The 16,157-nt window shown below is 44.8% G+C and overlaps 1 protein-coding gene across 1 annotated transcript in view; it reads right to left on the bottom strand.

Moving 5' to 3' along the window:
* Positions 1 to 16,157, bottom strand: part of usp43b (ubiquitin specific peptidase 43b) — a 101,519-nt gene that overhangs the window by 33,875 nt on the left and 51,487 nt on the right. Inside the window, exons 4-6 of the mRNA XM_063217276.1 lie at positions 13,911 to 14,003; positions 7,352 to 7,487; positions 2,650 to 2,794 (exon numbers count right to left, since the gene is read on the bottom strand). Of these exons, the coding sequence (XP_063073346.1) occupies positions 2,650 to 2,794; positions 7,352 to 7,487; positions 13,911 to 14,003 (374 nt within the window). The remainder of the gene's footprint in view (positions 1 to 2,649; positions 2,795 to 7,351; positions 7,488 to 13,910; positions 14,004 to 16,157) is intronic.

Genomic DNA, 16,157 nt, shown 5'->3' with positions numbered 1-16,157 from the left:
CAGCAGTTTATCCCGGTAACAAACTATTGCATATGGTACAGTAAAGTTCCGAGCCTGGTATGAATGCGGGTGGTTCGCAGGTAAGCACTTTAGTTCCGACTGTAAAGGGCCGTACACACACGTCGCTGCTAGTTACTCGCTCAGCGAATGAACTCAATAGAATGTCAATGTGTTCCAGCGAGACTAGCAGGCGAGTAGGCGAGTACTGTACAAGCGATGCGATGTAGGCGGATCCCGAGTTGAAAATATTTTATCTTTGAGCAAGGCGAGTAAGCGAGTAACCAATTGGAAGGCAGAGTTCGGTACTTCTCGCCTGTTCATTGGCAGTTAAAGCCGCGGGAACTTTCAGCGAACGTTCCATGAAAGAGAGGCGAGTAGGCGAGCAAGCGAGAAGCTAGTAAATAGCAGCGATGTGTGTGTACGGCCCTTAACTGGCGCGGGAACGGGCACCGTTCAGCCTGACAATGATAATAGTGTCATTCCATTGTCTTGGCACTCTTAGCCCCAGCATCTCAGTCACAGGGAATTGCAGTAGGAACAGGGGCAGTTTCCCTGGAGCTACGTGAGGTAGGTAGGCTTGACACATGGTACTGTGGAGGCCTGCCTTGCCGTGCCTTCATCAAGGGCACCTCAGCAGAGGTGGCTGGTCCCCAAAGTAAAAGAAGAAGATAATGTATCGTGCATGTACAACACTACTTCATATTACATAGCGGTTACACCAGTTATGCCGTTGTACCTAATGAGTTAGCCAGATGTTGTTGTTACTGAAAAAACCTTAACCCCTTAAGACGCGGCTTAATACATTTGTTGTTACCAGTATGGTAATGACCAAGTCGTGGTGCATTTCTAAAGGGCCTGTGTTGTGTCATAGTATTGTAGTGTTATGGTAGTTACATTTCAATGACTATTACAGCGTGCCACTGGAGGTACGGCGCGCATTAAGGGGCTACAGACCTTGAAAGAAAACCCCCAAATTGAATCCAACCGGCACAGAATGAGGTATATTGCTCTATCGTAAGACCAGTTGCTCAGTAGTTACTCGTTGAAAGGGGGGTGCAAAGATGCAAAGGAGGGCGAGTTTGCCAGTCTGTTGGCCCACATGCTGGCTACAGGCACAAGGTTTGAATCCAAAACCACCATGACATCCCAATACCATCATTTCTTCATCGTATCCCTTTCATTTTCACTTTACTCCTTCATCCTGTTTTTTTTGGTGCGAGTATATTCTTAGGTCCAAAGGAGGCTTCAAGCAGAAAAAGATTGGAAACCAGCACTGGGCTAGGGCTAAGATGAAGAGGTACATAGCCCTTGAAACATTCACGACACAACTGCTCCATTACATCTCCCATGAACTGCTTAGCATATCTGTGTGATGGACTATGACCCCTTTTTGTATACCATCTGCAGAACAAAACCTCATGATGGAGAATGGACGCCGTCTTTGTGCATACATGCCAAGGTGGTGTGGGTGTGGCACCTTGATGATGGCTCTCCATCATAGTGGCGGTTGTGAACCATGATACATGATCGTATCGGCCCCTGGCCCAACCCTACCATGTGTGCAGGCTAAACTGTACTGTGCAGTACAGGTATCTGTGGTGTGAACAAAGCTGCCATGATAGCAGTTGTCATCGGCAAGGTCATGATTGTCAAAGATATTGATATTGATTGATTAAGATATTGTTTGACCAAACACTAGTGTGTGTAAAGTGAATGAAATGTGAACATGAGCCATGTGAACTACACCAGGTACTTGAAAAATAAATGAATAAAGAAACACTCATCAGATTTCTTCTGACTTTTTAATTACCTCAGAGACGGTTTGTCCTCGAAACGTCTGTAAGGCGATTAAAAGTCAAAAGACATCAGATAGGTGCTTTTTTATTCATTTATTTTTCAAGTTTGAGTTTATTACTCTACAAAGGTAGCACCGAGTGTTGCGTATCAGCCATAACACAAGTCATGTATGAGAAGAAGTCCTCTCTTTAATTTGTAACTAACGTAATGTAACTAATCAATCTTGTACATGGTTCTTGTATTAAATATAGAAATTAAACTAAATTGTACTCAATTGGTACCTGAGATTCATGGGGCTAACTGTGTACTTTTGGTCTTGTTTACATACATGCATACATAGAAACCTGGACCCCACTTCTCTAAAGGGATATGAAAAAATGGATATTAACCAACCAGTCTTGTCAACACTAATCATATGGTTTTTAATTCAACATTTGACTCATAACTGTATGCTATTTTAAAGTGTGTGTGTGTGTGTGGGGGGGGGGGGTTGGGGGCTGTGGTGTGAACCCATGGCCTATGGATGTGCTTATTTGTTTATGTACTGTATTTTAATTTTTGTTTTAGCTGTCCAGGGACGGCAGATGGAAATGATCTATATACTGTAGCTATAATCTGGCACAAGCCACCGTTTTACTTCTGTAAACAATGTCTGTTATGCATGGTCCCTGCTGAACTAAACTAAATAAACTAAACAAACCAGTTAACAACTTACTAGGTTTCCAAAGGGAAATTGCCTTGCAACCATGTAACTTAGGATGCACCCCTAATTGATGATGACTCCAGATTACATATGTACATACGAGAAAGCTGATTGCTAACTGTGATAACAGGGCCGGTGGCAACGGATACCTGAGATTCGTGCTGAGCCTCCCCTGATGTAGAGAGGTGAGGCCTGGAAGGCGTAGATGACGTCGTTCTCCGCCACGCTGGTCAGGTCATCCTCATCGAAGAAGGAGCGCTGGAAACCAGTAGAGTAGATCTCAGCCAGAATCACCTGTAGAGAGAGAGAGACAGAGAGAGAGAGAGAGAGAGAGAGAGAGAGAGAGAGAGAGAGAGAGAGAGAAAATAAGATACAGAAGGAAAGAAAGAAATAGAGAGAGGAAGAGAGAGGGAGACATAAAGATTACAGACGAAAAAGAGAAAAAGGACAAACAACAAAAGGTTATTCGAAGACGGACTAACTGCCAAAAGATAAACACATGAAATAAAGTAAAATGTTTTTCTCTGTCTGGGACGTATTAAGACAGCTAAGGAACGTTATTGGACAGGGACCTGTGGGTTTGTTAGCCTGGCGTGAAATAACTTACTCTGGATTAGATCATATTTACAGCCTTATTGCACAAGCAAACGCACTGTAAAAACCCTGTTTATGAATGTTGGGGAATTGAGGATTGGGTTTGGGAATGAATTGTCGATAAAAAGTGATAAAAAAGTGAATAAGGTTATTGATCTCTTGGTCTGCTAACATGACTCATACTCATACTCTTGGGTAGAGTTTGAGTGGTGGGGTTGAGTTAGTACTTAGTAGGGGTGTAACGATATCGAACCGAACCGACGTATCGTACTGAAAAGACCTGTACCGAATCGAACAGTCCTGTACCGAGCACCGAAAGGTTGCGTAAAAAGCTACCCTGTTCATGTTTTTACATTATGCTGCTACTACATGCAGAGGCTCGTGCAGAACCCTGAGAGAGAATGTAAGAAAAAACAGGTGTAGAGACTTGGTCTTTATGAAACCTTGAGGAGAAAGTACTATTTCTTACACTGATGAAATGTCCGACCCAAAGTAGCAGGTTGAATATATTTCCTTTTTTTTGTTTGTGTTTTCACAATTTTTTGGTGAAATTAACAATGTGCTGAGGAACAAAATGGTTTTCTATTCGAACCGTCACCCCAAAAACCGAGGTACGTACCGAACCGTGATTTTTTTTACCGTTACACCCCTAGTACTTAGTGTAGGAAAAGCATTGGATACCTTGAAATAAAAAAAAAAACTGGAACAGGCAGAGCAAGAGGGAAAAAAGAAACTATGCCACCAATGCTCTGTGGGACAATATGTTGGACCAAAAATACACATTGGAGAGAGGGAGGGAGGGAGGGTAGTGGGGGGAGCTGGGGGGTGGATTCTAAAATAAGAGCTCTGAGTTCTTACATTTTGCTAGAAGGTTAAGCATGCCTTGTGAGGCATGGTATTCAATTTGCCACCGGCCGTTGTCTCGTCACCCCAGCGACTCTACACCTGTCCTACAATGAATGTCACAGGACTGAGTCTCAGAGTGGATGGCTGTCTCCTAGTACAATTTGATATTGCAGAAAACCTTTTTCAAGGCCACAGGACTCCTTCACAGAGTGGATTGTCATCTCCTAGTTCAGTACAGAATGATATTGCAGAAAACCTTTTTCAAGGCCACAGGACTCCTTCACAGACTGTATTGTCATCTCCTAGTTCAGTACAGAATGATATTGCAGAAAGACACCCTCTTTTCACACATCTATTGTACTGAGAAAAGCCTGGAACATGAACAGCCTTGTCCTCCCTCACTTCACACAGAAAGCGATCTCAGTCTAAACAGGTCTCTGTTGTTGTCCCTCAATGGTGGAACGAACTACCAGAGGAGGGACATCCCTCTCGTTCTTTAAGAAAACAACCGAGAGCCACTGGTGAAATGATTTCATGGACACCCTTGCAATGGAGTAGACTGCCCTATCTCTCAATCCAACAAAGAGCACTACACACAAGGACCCTTTGACTTTATGAGAACTGTGATATAAGGATTTAAACTCCAAGTACAACACAGCAGCATCCCCCCTCTTCTCTTGGTTTTGTGAGGATACCCATAGCTGTCTATGTTTTGTCTTGTGTCTTTGAAAAAAAAAAAAAAACAATAAAAAATTCAATGCAAACGAAAACAAACAAGAATGTTTTCTCTCAGAACAGCACTAAACCCGGCACAACAACACGTAAGTGAACCCTGGCTTCAATGACTGTGCTATGCCTTTGTTACCCACAATGACCCTGGCTGTCTGCCTGCCTGTTTGTCTTTTTGTGTGTCTGCCGCCCTCAGTGTTTTGTATCCTTGCAGGTGGCGCCAAACACACATCCTCATGGGCATCTAGCACTGCCCAGGCGACCAGTTTAGTCTTTATAGTATATCTACAACTTGATCATGTCTCTTCCAAATGGACGGAAACTATTTAGCAGTGAACCATGATGCTACTTGTGCCTACAGTAGATGTGTCCTCCTCAGCTTCAAACAGCAACAGCAAATCCTGCCATAAACTGTATTTGAAGAGCTTCATTGCAAAACGGTATAAACATCATTTTTTTTACTTTTGCATTTTATTATTGGAAATGACTGTTTAGACGTCCTTTCATCTATGTGTGGATTCTTGCCATCAAATCCTAATGATCATAGAAATCCTCTTATCCCCTGTATGCAGGTGGCCGCACTAGGTATGCACTTTAAGTAGGCTATGCACTTTTCAAGAATCTTGAATCTTGAAAGCTTACAGTACTTTGTCAAAAGATTGGTTCTAAATGCATGCACAAGTAGAAAGTGACTAAAAATGACACATTAGGGCTACACATTAGGGATGCAAACGATTAATCGACTTTAATCAATCAATGCATTAATCGATTAAAAAACATGAATCGCAATTAATCCTCGCCAATTAAACTGACAAGAGACCCAGGTGAAATGGATATGTGAAGAGTGTGCGTGAAGAGGGATGTGAATAGTGGGAATATTTAAATCACCCGTGGTCTAAATAATTTAAATGGAATTCATTTAAATGTAGCATTTTATCTCACTTTTTAATATACATTTTTAGATTTAGTAGACTTTTTTCAAGAAACATGGAGATTTCGGGGTCGTGGAGGTACTGCAAGGGGCTTGCAGGCAAACAGGACTTTGCATAAAAATGGGAAATCCACAGGTAAACATAATTCTATTAATTGATTAGAATCAGTATTGTCTTATATGGGGGGGAACTAATATTCTTAGTTCCAAAAGGGGGTCCCCGCTAGCCTAGAAACAGCCGATTTACATTTTTAAATCAACAATGAGCGTTAAAATGAGCGTTAAAAACAGCTGATTTACTGAAGGGACTTTTAGTTCAAACCTACGGATCTTTAGTTCAAATTTAAGGACGTTCCGTAGGTTTTTGCGGTAGACGGAATGCCCTCGACGAAAGATCCCATGGCTTATACGAATGGTCCCACGTTTCATACGAATGGTCCCCTTGGAAGAATGCATTCGACGAAAAGACCTGTCCCCCTATAAACCTAGACGCCTCACAAAGCATTTTTGCTGTAGGGGTTTGGCTCGCCAGGCTAGGTCCCCGATCAAAACGTTTGGGAGGCATTGTGTTATAGGATGCACTGTGTCGAAGGATGCACTACTGTCCATGTTGCATCGGACATTACAATGTCTCTCTACAGCATTCTTGTGATATCACCTGCGTTGAGTGCACAGGCAGGAGGTCGATAGAAATGTCACCTGCTACTGTGCCCACATATTACTGGAACATTTCAGGTTTCTGCACTAGCTTCTGTGTTGCATCCCACTGTTACCAGGGCCGCATTAAGGTGGCCTGGGGCCCCTAGGCAACAGGTTTCTGTGGGCCCCCCAGAAGCACAATTTACATAGACAATGACATAATTATGAGCTAGCAATTAAGTATAACAAGTCTACTAACGGTGCTCAACACAACATATTATCTTTGTTCAATATTGCATTTAGTCACAATTCTGCAATGTTTCACTTTTGTTCAACCCCTTTTGGTCCCCTGGCAGGTGTGGGCCCCTAGGCTGCAGCCATATCTAGCCTGTGTGTTAATCTGGGCCTGGCTGTTCCACTGTCCCCCATGTCATTATGTGGTCCCCCTCTGTGCCCTACTTACGGCACATGGCGGCAGGCAGCAGGTGCTAATGCATCTCAGCCCATCTGGAGGTACATACGTACACTACACTTCAAGACAAGAGTGCTCTGAACCCTCATCTCCTCTCCTCTCCACTCCTCTTCTCCTCCTCTTCTGTTATGTGCTCTGCTCTCCACTCCACTCCACTCCTCCCCCTTCTCTCTACTCCTCTCCTGTGCTCTCCACTCCTCTCCTCTCCTCTCCACTCCTCTCTTGTGCTCTCCTCTCCTCTCCACTCCTCTTCTTTTCTCTCCTCTCCTCTCCTGTGCTCTGCTTTCCTCTCCTCTCCTCTCCTCTTCTTTCCTCTTCTCCTCTCCTGTCATCTACTCCTCTCCTCTCCTCTCCTCTCCGCTCCTCTCCTCTGCTTTCCTCTCCTCTCCTCTCCTCTCCTCTCCTCTCCTCACAGAGACACACTCTAATGCTACAGGGGGCTCTTGGTGCCCATCCTTCTGAGACCTTGTCTCATGGACAGAATAGAAAGATGGATGCGGTGTACGGTGTGTGTGTGTGTGTGTGTGTGTGTGTGTGTGTGTGTGTGTGTGTGTGTGTATGTTTTGTGTCTTTATGTTTGTGTATGAGTGTGTGCACATGATATGTGACAGTGTTATAAGTGTGTGCTAAAAGGACCCACCTGGTCTGGAGAGATCTTGCCCTCGTCGGCCACCAGTCTGCGAAGGCAGCCCAGCGAGCCAAAGAGAGGCGCCGCCAGCCCCACGCGCAGGTACCGCTGGCCCTTGGTGCTGAACACCAGCGTCACATACACAGGCCTGGGGACAGCGGAGAGGAGATGGACAGGTTAACATACAGTGGTTACATAGAACTAACATAAAGTAAAGATTAATTGTTGTAGATGTATGACTATTCCATAATAAGTGACTGCAACACATTTATTTGCACGTTTCTTTTTCAGGGTCACATACACAGGCCTGGGGACATGGAGAGTAGATGGAGAGGTTAACATAGTTAGGTACATAGACCTAACATAGAACACAGGTTAACCATACTTCCCTACAAAGGGCAACCATACTGCCCTAATAAGGGCAGTAACCACGTATATAATTTGTCTAAATTGAGTTTAAACTTAAAGTGGTCTTCATAACACCTTCTTCATCTTGTTACAAAGCCCATTGGTCCAAATGTGTCCCGTTTTGGAGATATAGCTATGTTAGATTTGCAGTAACTACAATATCCAACTCAATACCAAGGCTTTACTGTAAAGGCTTTTTTTGTGACTCTAACACAGGAGTGGAGAACAGGAGAGAGCTGAGACGACAGATGAACCTTCACTACAGTTCAATCACCGCAGGATCATCATTATGCCGTGTCCAGACCAAGAACAAACTACGCTGCCTGGTAGCGTGGGTAGCAGAAGAAGTTTCGCCTTGAATTCGCTGTATTCACTCCAGACACAGCATTGACATGTTTGATTCAGCTAATCACATAACGGCTCTGCCTTGACAGCCTGGGACACTCGGAGATATGAATGATCCGATTGGTTTTCGCCGAACAGCGTCAGAGCGAATTCGCCTGCGATTAGATTTAGTTCAATCGTCAAAATTCGCTCTGGTCGCGCAAGAAGCTTCGCTCCTGGCGAATTCGCTTTGGTAGCGCAGGTCGCGTGCCCTCCATATAGAAATAATGACTTCCGTCGCTTCGTTCGCTCCTGGTCTGTTCACGGCATTAGAGTATCTGAAAGGAAATGATGAAGGTCTGCAACACTGCTCTATGCTCCCAAACCAAGTTTAATGGTACATCTTCTGTTTGGTCCAGCACCTGTGCCACTGATGTGCGCACATTCTCCGACTTTTTGTCATCATTACAGTATCGTCATTGTCAAGGTGTGATTCGTCGAAAAAAAGAGAGATGTGAGGATGTTATCAAGACTTGAGGCAACCAGAGAAGAGATGCATTAATTTCAATCTCCATCAGAGATAAGAAAAAAAAATGCAGATGCGTGTATATCAATTCCAACCCTACAAATCACAGTTGTACAAGTATACAGTAATCATTTAATGATAGGTAACAGTGTTTCTTTTTTCAGGGTCACATAGCCAGGTCTAAGAACAGGAGAGAGAGGAGGGAAGAGAGAAGATCACCATCATAGTCTATACAATTTATACTGCACTTTATTTTACGGTATAATCTCTGATCCTTTAATGTTAAGTGACTGTAACACGTTTCATTGCGTGTTGCTTCATTCGGTGTGAAGAGCTGACAGCGTGTAGACATCAAGGTCTGTTTAGTCTTCACTTCACAGGACGGGAAGCGCTACATCGGGTCATGAACTCTATCATTCATGCCATTCCACGGCGCGGCTCACACATGATCATTCATGAATAAATCAATATGTTTAGCATCAATAATAAATCATTAAGTCACCCTTTTTTCGCGCAGAAGAAATAATGGAATCCATACTGCCCATGCATGTTTAATAAGAAGACCGACTGACAGACAGACAGACGGACGTGCCTGGTCTCAAACCAGTCACCTTAGGACACATTTGCTGACCAGGGAGGACTGGGGAAGGGGACACGGTGGGGATAATGGCCTGTTCTCTCGGCTGGCGTGATGTTATGACCAGTTTGCGTCCATATGAGGCTGAGAGTGAACGGCCTGATGGGTAAGGACTGGAGCAGGAAGAGAAGGGCAATCAGCAATGGCTGCCCTTGGAATGACCTGATGAGGTGCCACCATCACCACCATGAGACGTGAGGGATAGAAGAGATGGACAGGAGGGAGGAGGTGCAGAGGAAGGGAAATGTGGATAGAGAAATTGAGAGAGAGAGAGAGAGAGAGAGAGAGACACACAGAGAGAGAGACACAGAGAGAGACACAGAGAGAGAGACAGAGAGAGAGAGAGAGAGAGAGAGAGAGAGAGAGAGAGAGAGAGAGACAGAGACAGAGACAGAGACAGAGAGACAGAGACAAGGGTGGGAGAACGAGAGAGAAGAGAAAAGAGATATGAGTGCAAGACGGTGAAGAAATAGAAAGCCAGAGAGATTGAGAGAGACTAGAGACAAATGGATAGAATCAAGACACAGTGGAAGGAGGGAGGGTGGAAAAGAGAGCAAGAAAAGGAGTGGAAGACAGAGTACTTCCTTCTCCCGCTCCCCATCCACAAAGCAGAACAGCTCCAGTTGGCTGTGAGATTTCTCTTGGGATCAGTAGATGGCGGACCACAGAATGATGGTGCTGCTGGGGCTGGTAGTTACTGCCATGTCCGTATGGCACCGCAGATCAACTGTGGCCTTTGGTAGTTACTCGTAAGGCTCGCAAGGGCAGTAAGGGGGTGGGGTGTGGGGACAGAGGCAGGTTCAGAGAGGGACGAGAGAGAAGCAGTGTGTGATGAAGGAAGAGAGAGAGGTAGACAGAAAGTAAAGGTGAGGTAAATAGAACGACTGGGATAGCACAAGATAAAGACAGAGGGTGGAAGAGAGAGAGAGAAATAAAATATTAAGAGATAGAGAGAGGGAGAGAGATAGATAGATAGAGAGATAGATAGAGAGAGAGAGAGTGAAGAACAGCTCCACTTGGCTATGAGATTTCTCCTGGGATGAGGAGATGGCGGAGGGAGCACAGTGATGGTGCTGCTTAGGGTTAGTACTCTGTGTTGCTTTGGCACCCCCAGATCAGCTGCCGCATTTGCGGTGGCCCTCGGAAGTGCAGTGCGCTGTCAAAAAACACTGATTTATAGTTCATGATGTTTGCACAAGGTCAGCGTTTACACAGAGGAGTTGTTTCCACTGCTGAGTGGCCCTGGTCACACAACACACAGGGGAGAAAACAAGCTTCTAAAAACAGAGATACCTGGATATAAACAGCATGGCACGCCGACCCAAAGGAAAGGTCAACGGCATGCCACTGAGGCGAGAAGAATTAGAAGGTCTTTAAAATGGTAATATAAAAATAAATGAAAGTTTTTGCTTGTTTTCTTTGTATTCTCACAACGGGAGGTGATGCAAAGTACATCAGAGCAGATAATCACCATAGTTACCGCAGCACATTCAAACAATTCACTGTAATTGTCTACTTTTGTTTCATTCAGGGGTGCATTTTTTTTGCCTTTCCTGAATCCTAACATAGTGCCGTCCATTGTCTGTAAGCCATGACATAGAAAATCTGTGTAGACGGACTGGGCACACGTCTTATGGTATTGTTCTTCGCAATGAATAGCTTGGTTGTGAAAGTGAGTGTATATCAAAGAGCAGTTACTCCTATTTACGACCTCAATGGACCAACAACAGCAACTGCCGCTTGGCAACAGCTATGAGTTTACATTTGCAAAAAATTGAAGTCAAAGGTCCAAGTGAAGTCAATGTAAAAAGCCACAGCAGAAGTGGTGAAACAACAGTGTGGTCATTGGGTGGAACAGCAACAATGAGCCAGTGAGAGTGGTGGGAGTGAATGCATTGTAGTCCATGGCAAAGCAACATGGGGCAGTGTGTCCATGTATGGGTGTTTTCCAAGAGGGAAATCTGGTGAGTGTGTGTCAGTGCACCCGCGTTGTGTGTGTGTGTGTGTATGTGTGTGTGCACACATGTGTGTACAGTAGTTGTGTGTTAGTAGTAGGTGTGTGTGTGTGTGTGTGTGTGTGTGTGTGTGTGTGTGTGTGTGTGTGTGTGTGTGTGTGTGTGTGTGCGCGCGTGTGTGTGTGTGTGTGTTTAAAAATGAATGTGAACGCGAATGTGATTGTGTGCCTGTCTGTGTAGGAGTGTGTGTGTGTGTGTGTGCGTGTCTGTGCCTGTGTAGGAGTATGTGAGGATGGAACTGAGGCTGGGTGGTGGTGGGTAGTCAGGGCCGGGGGTGGGGGTGACTATTTGGTTAGATCAGTAGTTCCCCCCCCTCCCCCGCCCCCTCTCCAATGCCCCCTGGGGGGCTGTAGAAACAGGTAGGTTAGATCAGTGTTTTTCAACAACTGTGGTGTGCCGTGACAGATCATCTGGTGTGCCGTGGAAAATTATAGCATGACTGTACATTGTTAATATAGGCAATAGGGTTTTATTTTCAGTTAACATTTACCATTGGTAGTGTGCCTTGGCATTTTGTCCTCAAAAATGGGGTGCCTTAGCTCAAAAAAAGGTTAAAACGCGCTGGGTGCCAGAGACAGGCTGGTACGAGCACCAGTCGGAGGCTGGAGAGACAGATGCACACGTCATCCCTGATGACCTCAGCCAGGAATCCACACCGAGTGGGAGGTGGCCCCTGCTCCCAGCCTAGACACACTTCATCACTATACCACACACCCTCATTGCGGAGAATGTGGAGGGGGGAAACAATGATAAGACACACACACATGCATACACACACACACACACACACACACACACACACACACACACACACACACACACACACACACACACACACACACACACACACGCATACACACAGACACACATATGCAAACAATGCACACACACACACACACACACACACACACACACACACACACACACACACACACACACACACACACGTGTGCGCACACACACACACACACACACACACACACACACACACACACACACACACACACACACACACACACACACACACACACACACACACTCACACACACATACACGTGCGCAGACACACACACACATACACACACGCACACACAAACACACACAGCACGGCACTCATGCTCAACCAGCTGCCCTCCAAGCCTTTGGCTTTCCGAGCGTTTCCACAGGAAAGCCTCAACAGTGAGACCCACCTACTGTACTGTACTGTAGGCAGCCCACCGCATGCAGGGTCGAGTCCAGCCCTGGCATCATGGGCCAAGAAGACAAAGGCACGGAGGTGGTCATCAGGGAGGCAGGAGGGTGTACCCTACCTCTTTCCTGCCTGGCAAAGAGCGGACCTAGTGTCGTAGTGAAGGCTTTTCAGAGTCCAGGGGTGTGTTTCTCGAAACCATAGTTGCTAACTATGTTAGCTACTTTGCTGTTTGCAATGCAATTTCCCATTGGAAACTTCCAAAGTTGCTAATTGGCTAGCAGCTACACTTTCGAGAAATTCACCCCAGAACAGCATTCCACTGGTGGAACGGTGCATATTGTCGGACAATGTCTCCGAGCTGAAGTGGGCCCTGGCATTATCAACCTCGGGACCCAGCAAACAATGGTATAGAGGTGGGAGTCACCGGGGGAGGGAGAGGAGGGTGTACCATACCTCCTTCCTGCCTAGCAAAGAGAGGACCTGGAGGTGGGCCGGACTCTTATTATGTAGCAGTAATACATGGCTGCTATTATACACATTTGCTGTTACCAGAATTAATAAATGGAAATGGCCAAGTCGTAATGTATTACTAAAGACTGAAGACTAGTTTAAGTGTAATGTCATAGTAGTTTAGTACTAGTGTAGCAGTGAAGGATTTTCAGCGTCCAGAACAGTATTCCACTGGTGGAACGATGCATGTGGTCAGACTACGGTACCCAAGCGTCAAACAATGTCTCTGAACTGCTTGAGATGGACCCTGGCATTATCAAACTCGGGACCAAGCAAACAAAGGCCTGCAGGTGGGAGCCAACGTGGGGAGGGACAAGGGTCTACCATACATACTTCTGTCCCACCTGCAGCAAAGAGTGAACCTAGAGGTGGGCTCTCATATCTGTGCAACCCTCTAGGGGTCCCATGCCCCAGTTTGGGAACGACTGCACTACTGTGTCCGAGGCTGGAGATATTTGGATCATATTGTTTGGCGGGCAGCTGGAGTTCTCTATCTCTCTACTCCATTCTCTCTTCCCCCTGAGGTCCTCCCCAGGGTTCCCACTCTAATTCAGATATAAAATTTCATGATTTTCCATGACTTTCCAAACCCAAAAAGCAGAATTTCCATGACCACCTCCGTAAAAAAAAAAATGATGTAATTAATTTCACCATATTAAAGCTGTGCATATCTACATGGCCTTGTTAATATGATTTCTGTGTGTGACGGTGATTATTGATGGGGATGTCGTCTCCTGTACAGTATAGGAGTCACAAACTCACCTGGTTATAGTCATAGTGGAATGGAAAGACAAAGGACCTACTGTAGTTTCTTTCACCATATTACGTAAAGCTGTGCATATCTACGGTACGTACATGGCTTTGTTAATATAATTTCTGTGTGGTACAGATATTTTGATGTTCTCTCCTATACAGTATAAGGGGAAACCAGAGTGCCTGTGAGTCAGTTCCAAACTCACCTGGTCTGTCGTAGTGGAATGGGGAGTGAGATGCAGAGGAATGGGTCGAAGGTGTTGCTCTGTTTAAGGCAATGAGGGCACGTCAGTGACGACCTGTGGGAAACAAGAGCAAAAAGCTTCTATTTAGTGTGCTTATTTTTTTTACTTAAACGTTACGCACAAGTTTAGAGCAAAGACATGCAGTAATGCCACCCTAACTTCAAACCAGTCAGTGCCACTATGCAAAGGACACAAGCATCCAAGTGTAGAGAAAGGACATAATGTTACCCTGACTTCAAACCAGTTAGCAGTTGGGAGAAGGGGGGGGGGTGTTGGCAGGAAAGCCCACCTCTGTCAATTTCCAATTCATTACATCATGCTGTCCATACGGAGCCTTGGCGCTCGACATGCTTCAGTGGGTGTTTCCCTTTAAGACAATTTCCTCATTTAATCCCAGGTTAGCAAACGGGAGGGGGAAGAATGTTTCATTTAAAGACAAAAGAGCCCAGAGGTTTTTAGCGGTCAAACTGGCCATAGCCTGGCAAGTTTTTTTTTATGTGCAGAAGCGTCTAAAAGCCAGAGATGAATAGCCTTTCAATGGAGTGAAACGGACAAAAGTCATTCACATTTTATTCAGAATAGCTTGGTCATGCATATTCTGACACTTAGACTACTGCAATATCACATGGCTGAGATCTGCAATTCGCATGTGAATGTATTTCACTCTCATGGGTGTTCCCAGAGGCTTTGGCGATGCAATGTGAATGTGAGCACCTTACTGGATCAGCTAACAGTGTGCACACAAAGGCAGATTTTTTTATGGCCATATTTTATGGCTGATGTTTCCAGTAGCGTTTCTCCCTCCCTCCCTCTCTCTCTCTCTCTCCCTCTCTCTCTCTCTCTCTCTCTCTCTCTCTCTCTCTCTCTCTCTCTCTCTCTCTCTCTTTTTAGAAGAACACAACAATGTCAGGATGTTTCTCCTAAAAATCGATCTCCTGTGAAACATTACGCACAAGCTTGTTGTATTGTTTATGTCATATGCATACAGTAGCTACTGCTAGCCAGTGCACTCTCATTACATGTAATCTGGGCTTTGCTTCTGCATAGTTTTCCGCAGTGTGATGGAAAAGCTTGATGATTGTCCCAATCACATAGATGGAATATATCCCTATCCCAAGTGAGTTAAAACCATGACAATGACAGGCTGTAGTCCACCTCAAGCTAAAAAATAAATAGGCGGTATCAAAAAATGACAGTCCTGCAATATCCCCCTCGAAGTACAACCCATTATAAGTTCATGTACTGAAAATGATGTCCCACACTGCCAGAATAGAAACATGATTCATACACCACCGTAGTCTGGTGTCTGCACACCATTAATCCTTTAGACTGTTGTACAACTAGAGAACCTAATGGAGCATGCATGACGAGCCATACAAAACTTTGCAGAACAAGACATTGTTTTCACTGGCAGACAGTAGCCTGGTGAGCCTGGTGAAAATATTAGTCTGAAATCGCTTGATTCAGATAGCTGAGGGTGGGACCAAATCATTGTCATTATGGTACAGATTCCCACTGCACTGCCTTGGCCCAACGCTATGACCAGAGTTGTATAAAGTAGAAATAGAAGTAGGCTACTCTTAAAGATGTAATTACAACACTAGTGGTATGATATTACATGGTTTAAACTTTGTAATACATTATACTACTCATGTTGTAATACTGTCTGTAATCCGTAAGTGCATTTCTACTTCAACTTCATACAACTCTGGCTACAGTATGGCCAATAAAACGACAGTTTCTTGTTAGCTGTAGCCTATCGATTAAAAAAAATTCTCCCTTTGTGATTGGTCAGCCAAGGATGTTGCTTGTTGTGGCAATCTTACAAGGACCAGGGCTAGACCAACACGCCAGGCGAAATGATGTTTGGCCACTAGGTTTGTCTAGTTCAGTGGTTCCCAACCTTTTTCTTCAGGGACCCATATTTTTATCATTGTAAGCTTTGGTGACCCAACCTTGTGAGAGCCCGCACGAGAGTCACATGGTACTCTGTTTCCTGCGAAAACTCATTTTTATTCCACACTTTGTCTTCAGTGAAATATAGAATTAATGTTTAATGTATCACATTTTGTTGCTTCTATGCATATACTAGTTTAAATGCTTTGTCATTTATTCAACATGGGCTATATATAGTATTAAAATGAAATCCCTTAAAATCAAGAGGGCTTCGCGACCCACTGTGGATCTTTGGCGACCCATAGGTTGGGT

Source organism: Engraulis encrasicolus, chromosome 2 (genome assembly GCF_034702125.1).
Source record: "Engraulis encrasicolus isolate BLACKSEA-1 chromosome 2, IST_EnEncr_1.0, whole genome shotgun sequence".
Taxonomy (NCBI): Eukaryota; Metazoa; Chordata; class Actinopteri; order Clupeiformes; family Engraulidae; genus Engraulis; species Engraulis encrasicolus.
The sequence above is the reverse complement of the archived record's forward strand: the minus strand, read 5'-3'. Positions and strand labels throughout refer to the sequence as shown.